Consider the following 7,956-nt stretch of genomic DNA (forward strand, 5'->3'; position numbering starts at 1 on the left):
GGCAGCTTCTCCCTCTTCCGGACGCTGAGTGGTTGAGGCCGTAAAACAACGCTTATGGTCATTGGCTGGACCCTGCTGTCAGTTCTCTCGCGTCTCGCGGCGCGACAGAGCCAGGCGCGGCCTGTAGAGCAGTCTCGAAGCCTGCTGCAGAGAGAAGATGGCGGTCGCGGTAAGAACTTTGCAGGAGCAGCTAGAAAAGGCCAAAGAGAGCCTAAAGAACGTAGATGAGAATATTCGCAAGCTCACCGGACGGGATCCGAATGACGTGAGGTAAGAGGCGGATACGAAAGGCCGGCTGAGAGACAGCCATCATGCCGGGGTGAATTGGGGGCGGGAAGGGTGGCTAGCCTTGAGAAGGCTGGAACATCTGGGCCTGTCCCCGGGGCGGCGGTAGAATCCGGTCCTGGATGAGGCAGGGAGTCTCCCACACCCTCGACGTCGGACTCGGAGCTCAGGTGCGCCAGGAAAGAGAGTGGATTCTACCTATGCCGGGATGCCTCCGTGGTCTGTAGGAAGGCCCGGGCTGCCGATTCCCGCCCTCGGCCCTGCGGGCCCGGGACTGCAGCACAAAGCCCCTTCCCTCTCCGGCGGCTACCTGGCCGGGTGCTGGCCCAGAGACCCTCCTGGGACGCGGTTCCCCGCCTCTCCCCCGCGCTTTTGCCCTCTTGCCCACGTGCAGCTTCCTCGGAGTTGACGAAATTAGGGCCTGACCCAAGTTTATTAATGTGTAGTGGCAACGAAGTAAATGTAATTTCTGTGATACTGGTCTTGAAAAAACAAGGAAGTTAAAATAGGACTTCCTGTCTTGTTTCAAGCACGTGGATTTGAAACCGTATTTTTAGAACTTTTCTGGTTATTTTTCTCTTTATGATGAACCTCATCCGTGAAAGTATTTGGTGACATTAAATAAGTGATTTTCATACTGATTTGTAAATATCTTTTAGGCCCATCCAAGCCAGATTGCTGGCCCTTTCTGGTCCTGGTGGAGGTAGAGGACGTGGTAGTTTATTGCTGAGGTAAGATTCTCTTAGGACTTAACTTATATGCTAAGACCATAAATACTTTTATTAAATTAAGTATTGGTTTAAACAAAATTGGTGGTAGAGCCCACGTTAGATACATTTGTGTTTTGTTTAAAGTTGTGATCAGCTATAGTTTCCTATATAGTTATCTTGGAACTTCATTTATATGCAAAACTAGAGACTAAAGAATACATTAACTACCCATTTTGTGTACACTTAATTTTTATATTTTTTTAAAGTGCTAAAAAGCATCTTGGAGTGGTTGCCCATTTAAGGTTGTTATAATTGAAAGGGTTTTTTTTTTTAAATTCAACTAAATGATCTTGCTAAAGGTAAATATCATTTATCTTAAATTTCATTTATTTTATATTGCACATTTTTAATTGCAGGCGTGGATTCTCAGATAGTGGAGGAGGACCCCCAGCCAAACAGAGAGACCTTGAAGGGGCAGTCAGTAGGTACGTAGGAGGAAAAAGGTTCTGAAGACATACTTGTACCCTCTATTTTCGCAGGTAGCCACACATAGAATTATTCAATAAATATTGTTGAGTTGCGTTATAATTAAGTAGTATACCACTTCACCTGAGTCTGTTCCCTTGGTATTTGACTAAACTAAGTCTGGATTCCTCAGAACTCAGTTTTTCAGTAACAGTAACAGAAACTTTACCAAAATAAAGATCACGAGAATAAGATTGAGAAAATAGTTTGTGCTACTTTTCTGTCTTGTACTGTAAAAACTTAATCCTCTCGAGAAATATAGATCAGTATTTGGATTGGGCATTGGTGACACATTTTATCCTTTTACTGCTACAGGAAAGAGTAAAATGGGATGGAGATTGATAAAATGAGACTTCTCAAAATAAGTCATAGTAGAAATAATCATTTGTCCTTGGTATTAAGTCAGATTTTACAGTGGTCTTTTAAATTGTTTTTCCTATGTCAGGCTGGGCGGGGAGCGTCGGACAAGGAGAGAATCACGCCAAGAAAGCGACCCAGAGGATGATGATGTCAAAAAGGTAATTGAGATGAAAGCAACTACTTATGGGATGAACGGTTTTTCCATCTTTGCTACATTTAAGAGTGCTACCTTTTCATGTGCTTGTTAAATTACTGAGATCTATTTTCTCCTGCAGCCAGCTTTGCAGTCTTCAGTTGTAGCTACCTCCAAAGAGCGCACACGTAGAGACCTTATCCAGGATCAAAATATGGATGAAAAGGGAAAGCAAAGGTATCTTTAGGTTTTTTTATGGGGAAAAATTCCTGTTGAATAATGCAGTTTTAAGAAAATTTATATTTAAGAATTGTTCAAGTGTCTGTAGTATGTTTCTTTTAGGAAATGGCAGGCTTAGATGAAGTGGAACCTACCGAAATTGAATTTTCTCTTTCTCTTCTTTAGGAACCGACGAATATTTGGCTTATTGATGGGCACTCTTCAGAAATTTAAACAAGAATCCACTGTTGCTACTGAAAGGGTATTTATACAGTTTTCCTTTGATTCTTTATTCAAAAGTAGTTTATTACAGGGATGCCTGGATGGCTCAGTCAGTTAAGTGTCTGCCTTTGGCTCAGGTCATGATCCCAGGGCCCTGGGTCCTCTTTCAGTGCAAAGAGCCCTGGTCTGTGACTCAGGAGAACCTGGGTTCTGATCTCAGCTCTACAACCATCTCATTTTGTGGTTTTGGACAAAACTTCATTTCTTTACGCCTCAGAGTGCTTTCTTTCAGACAAGGGAGTTGAACTCAGCATTGTAACTAGATCAGTGATTATAACTTCTAAGTTATTTATACACTCAGACAAGAGTTGGCAAGCTGGAAGCAAAAGCCTAAACATTACCTGCCTTCCACAGTTTACTTAACTTTAGTCTTTCTAGAGGTTTTCTATTAAAGCTACGAAATTGGGTCCTTGGTGTTAAGTATCAAGTTAACTAGAACTATGGTGGAAAGGGAGATAACAATTCAGTTATAGATTAATAAAATTTTATTACAGCTTTTGTATGTTAACTGTCCTAGGGAGCATAATAGGCTTCAAAGCATAGTGTTTGAAGACAGGATGTCACTTCTGTCACATTCTTTGATTTGGAAGGAAGAGTAACTGTGAAGATAACTTAGTGCTCTTCTTTTTTAGGTTTTGTGAAAGAATCTTGCTAACAGTTATATTTAATAAGTGGAACGGTTATTGATAATATGTCTAATGTCCTTGATATTTAGATTTTTACATGGAAAGGCTTTAGTCTCCGTTTCCTGAAAGAAATTGCAATGAGCCTCAAATGCTAAGTACTAAGTTTGAATTAACTGGTATTCTGAGTTGCAAATATGAAACCTATAAAGATAACTTAGTAAAGTTGTAATGTTTTACATAATCGGGAGGTGTAATAAGTTTTCAAAGACAATTATTTATCTTCAGCAAAAGAGGCGCCAGGAAATTGAACAAAAACTTGAAGTGCAGGCAGAAGAAGAAAGAAAGCAGGTTGAAAATGAGAGGAGAGAACTGTTTGAAGAGAGGCGTGCTAAACAGACAGAACTGCGCCTTTTAGAACAGAAGGTTGAGCTTGCGCAGCTGGTGAGTAATAGTTTGGAATTGGAATTTTAAGATTGGTAATCCTTCATGTTTACAAAACGTGACCTTTTACCTCTTCTTTAGCAAGAAGAATGGAATGAACATAATGCCAAGATAATTAAATATATAAGAACTAAGACAAAGCCCCATTTGTTCTATATTCCTGGAAGAATGTGTCCAGCTACCCAAAAATTAATAGAAGAGTCACAGAGAAAAATGAATGGTAAGTGTACGTGAAGAGGTCCAGTGAAATTTTCTAAATGGGTAAGGTAATATACTCACACATACATGTTTGTTTCCTGTAATTGTGATTCAGCATTTGACTTATGATGGAATTTAACCTGAAATTTACCGTGTTGTAGGTAGTGCTTGATGCATGTGTATTTCTTAAGAAGTGTTTGAATAAGATGACTTCTTTTTAGCCAGATGTAAATGCTAATGAGGCAAGAAAAAAGTGAACGCTGATGTAATTCAGAGAAAGAGCATACATGGAAGGATAGACACTACTGAAATGGGATTAGATAATTAGTCTTTCTGGGATCAGGAAGAATTAATGCATGACATGATAGCATAAGAATGGTTTTATTTCAAAGAGCTTTTATTCTTTCTCATCTAGCGTGAAGTAAAGTAGCAAAAAATTGTCCTGTTTTTCCGTCAGTTAATGTGGTGTAGTTACCTGCTCCTAATATCTTAGTATATAGGTTTCTGCGGGTCTTTGCTTGTGTCATTTTATTTCAGTTTGTAATCACTTGCCATAATCAGTCTTGTGTCATCTCTTTACAAAAAAAAATTAGATAAAGGTTGATGACAGTTTGTGCCTAAGTGTCAAATTGTGAGTTTGAATGTTCTTAATTATTTACACATAAATTTGTATCCTTTAGCTTTATTTGAAGGTAGACGCATCGAATTTGCAGAACAAATAAATAAAATGGAGGCTAGGCCTAGAAGACAATCAATGAAGGAAAAAGAGCATCAGGTGGTGCGTAATGAAGAACAGAAGGCGGAACAAGAAGAGGGTAAGGTGGCTCAGCGAGAGGAAGAGTTGGAGGAGACAGGTAATCAGCACAATGATGTAGAAATAGAGGAAGCAGGCGAGGAAGAGGAAAAGGAAATAGGTATAGTTCATAGTGATGCAGAGAAAGAACAGGAGGAGGAGGAACAAAAACAGGAAATGGAGGTCAAGATGGAGGAGGAAACTGAGGTAAGGGAAAGTGAGAAGCAGCAGGATAGTCAACCGGAAGAAGTTATGGATGTGCTAGAGATGGTCGAGAGTGTCAAAAATGTAATTGCTGAGCAGGAGGTAATGGAAACCAATCAAGTGGAAAGTGTAGAACCTTCAGAAAACGAAACTAGCAAAGAACTGGAGCCAGAGATGGAATTTGAAGTTGAGCCAGATAAAGAATGTAAATCTCTTTCTCCCGTGAAAGAGAATGCCAGTGCTCTAGAAATGGAAAATGAGCCTGAGGAAAAAGAAGAGAAAGAGTCTGAGCCCCAGCCTGAGCCTGTGGCTCACCTCCAGGCCCTGCCTCAGCCTCAGCCTGAGCCTCAGCTTCAGCCTGAGCTGCAGCCGCAGCTGCAGCCTGAGCCCCAGCCACAGCCACAGTCCCAGTCCCAGCCCCAGCCCCAGCCCCACCCCCTCCCCCACCCCCAAGCAGTACTCCAACCCCAGCCTCTCTCTCAGCCTGAGACTTTGCCATTAGCTGTTTTACAGCCACCAATTCAGGTTTTTCAGGAGCAAGGGCATTTACTACCTGAGAGGAAGGAATTTCCTATGGAATCTGTAAAACTCACTGAGGTGGCAGTAGAGCCAGTCTTGACAGTACATTCAGAGAGCAAAACCAAAACCAAAACTAGGAGCAGAAGTAGAGGTCGAGCTAGAAATAAAACCAGCAAGAGTAGAAGCCGCAGCAGTAGCAGTAGTAGTTCTAGCAGCAGTTCCACCAGTAGCAGCAGTGGCAGCAGCTCCAGCAGTGGCAGCAGTAGTAGTCGAAGTAGTTCCAGTAGCAGCTCCAGCACCAGTGGCAGCAGCAGCAGAGACAGTAGCAGCAGCAGCACTAGTAGTAGTGAGAGTAGAAGTCGGAGTAGGGGCCGGGGACATAATAGAGATAGAAAGCACAGAAGGAGCGTGGATCGGAAGCGAAGGGATACGTCAGGACTAGAGAGAAGTCACAAATCTTCAAAAGGTGGTAGTAGTAGAGATACAAAAGGATCAAAGGATAAGAATTCCCGGTCCGACAGAAAGAGGTCTATGTCAGAGAGTAGTCGATCAGGCAAAAGATCTTCAAGAAGTGAAAGAGACCGAAAATCAGACAGGAAAGACAAAAGGCGTTAATGGAAGAAGCCAGGCTTTCTTAGCCTATTCTTTGCAGCAGAAGATTTCTTGATGAGTAAAAGGATTACCTTTCCTTGTAAGGAGGATGCTGCCTTAAGAATTGCATGTTGTAAAAAATCTTTTTGGAAAATACAGACTGTTTGTTTACCAGACATTCTTGTACTTTTTGCATAATTTTGTAAGAGTTATTTATCAAAATTATGTGAGGTTCCAAAATATGTAAAAATAATAATAATAAAAAAAGATTAACATCCCTTGTCATCTTTTTTAAATATCCTATACTCTTCAGTAAGAATCTGTATATTTTAATAGGTAAATCTTTAAGTCTGTTCCCTTCTAATTCTGTATCATACATTGCTTTTGTAGAAATAAATGTGCATTTCTTTCATTAGTTTTGGAATGTCCTCGTTGACGCTTGTATTATAAATACTCTCTTGATACCATTTTCAGCTTTTATCACTAGATACTGAACGTGATTAGAATGTCTTTGAAGGTTTCTTCACTTTTATTTGCCTTAGGCGATGATTTTGAGTTGTCATAGTCAGATCTTTGCAGCTTTCAAGAGGAACATAGTTCTCAAAATCATTTACTATTTTTTTCTAATCTCCCTTGTTTTAATCTAAGCATTTCCCCCATTTCTCCTATATAAATCATTATTGGTAGATAAAACAGTATGATTTGGTTGGCATTTTCTTCATGATTATGGGAGCATCATTCTTTTGTCTCCATGGCTACTTGTGTGATATAGCATATACATCTGTTGAAGAAAATAATCACATTCTAGGGGAGGGAGGTAGAAAAGTATATTCCAAACTTGGTTTTTGAGTTTGTGGTCTTGTCTTAACTTTTGTGTTGGCTCTAACTGAAACATGCCAATATGTGTTCTCAAGAGTTTTTGTTAAGTATTGTATGAAAGTTTACAGAATGAAGGAAGTTCATCTACACTTGAATCTGTAAGCAAGATAACACACAAGTGTACCAACTGATTATTAACTTTGTTGTTTTATAAATTTGTATGAATTTGGAGTATCTGTTGCCATTACTATACATGTGCAAATAAATGTGGCTTAGACTTGTGTGACTGCTTAAGACTAGTACTTGTATTAACTTTTTGATGCTTTTACACAAGAGAGCACTTTAATTGCAAATGGCTTTGAGTTCATAATTTAACATTGACTAGCCTTAGGCTTGACTGAGTGTTTATTATTTCTTCCCTTGACAAGTACCTGGTGACAGTGAAAATGTCAGTAAGCATTTCCAGCACTGTAAAAATATGAGAACATGTTAAAGTATTCCTTAAAAAGTCCTTTAAACAGTAAATGAGTAGAATTTTTCAAAGTGCAGAGCTAGCTACCTGCATTCCTGGGCCAGTTTCCACCAAGAGTCACTTCCTCCAGGGGTTTAAAAATTTCTAGCATGCAGTATAAATTTTATACTGTGAAACGATGGTGGAAAGGTTGGTAAAAATAGGGACGACCATAAACATAATTTAGTTCCTACAATCCTTGTTCAATGAATCTAAAATAATTGTATTAAGATTCTTTGAACAGATTAAGTTTTCATTTTTACCTGAAAAATTTGAACAATTTGGTGCTTTTAGAAACAATTTTGGCTTTAAGCTCAATTGTGGAGAGAGGTAATGGGACTATAAAAGCATGAGGAGAAAAAAAGATCTTTGGAATAGGAAAAAAATGTTAAATTCTATGTAGAATTCTATTTAAATTTTCTAACAGTGGTATGAACTTATAAATTGGAAGACCTCATTTTTTTAAAACAAGGTTGCCTTTTTTTTTTTGTTTCCAACTAATGCTTTGCCCTTAAAAGTGAAATTATGTGGAATTTATTTTCAGAGAACCATGTAATTGGTTCCTTACCAAGATACAAGAAATGTTAGAATGTAGAAGTAATGACAGTTTCCTAGGGGAAAAAGATAACAGGGGTCTTCTTATTAGATGTTTCAGATTAGTGTTTGTGGAAAATGTACAAGTTGGAGGTGGATAGGGCTAGAGACTAAGGACAAATTAGTTTGGAGACATCTAAGGAGCT

At 39.4% G+C, this 7,956-nt stretch overlaps 1 protein-coding gene across 1 annotated transcript; it reads left to right on the forward strand.

The window, feature by feature from the left end:
* The first annotated feature begins 95 nt into the window (after positions 1-95).
* Positions 96-6,986, forward strand: PNN (pinin, desmosome associated protein). The gene is made up of 9 exons (XM_025870141.2): positions 96-270; positions 945-1,016; positions 1,412-1,480; positions 1,966-2,038; positions 2,156-2,250; positions 2,419-2,494; positions 3,426-3,581; positions 3,663-3,801; positions 4,460-6,986. Exons 1-9 carry the CDS (start codon positions 158-160, stop codon positions 5,908-5,910), a joined length of 2,244 nt encoding a protein of 747 aa, XP_025725926.1. The 5' UTR covers positions 96-157; the 3' UTR covers positions 5,911-6,986.
* The last annotated feature ends 970 nt before the right edge of the window (positions 6,987-7,956 follow it).

This window comes from Callorhinus ursinus, unplaced genomic scaffold (genome assembly GCF_003265705.2).
Source record: "Callorhinus ursinus isolate GAN/ISIS: 27379988/994484 unplaced genomic scaffold, GSC_fseal_2.0 scaffold8, whole genome shotgun sequence".
In the NCBI taxonomy this organism is placed as follows: Eukaryota; Metazoa; Chordata; class Mammalia; order Carnivora; family Otariidae; genus Callorhinus; species Callorhinus ursinus.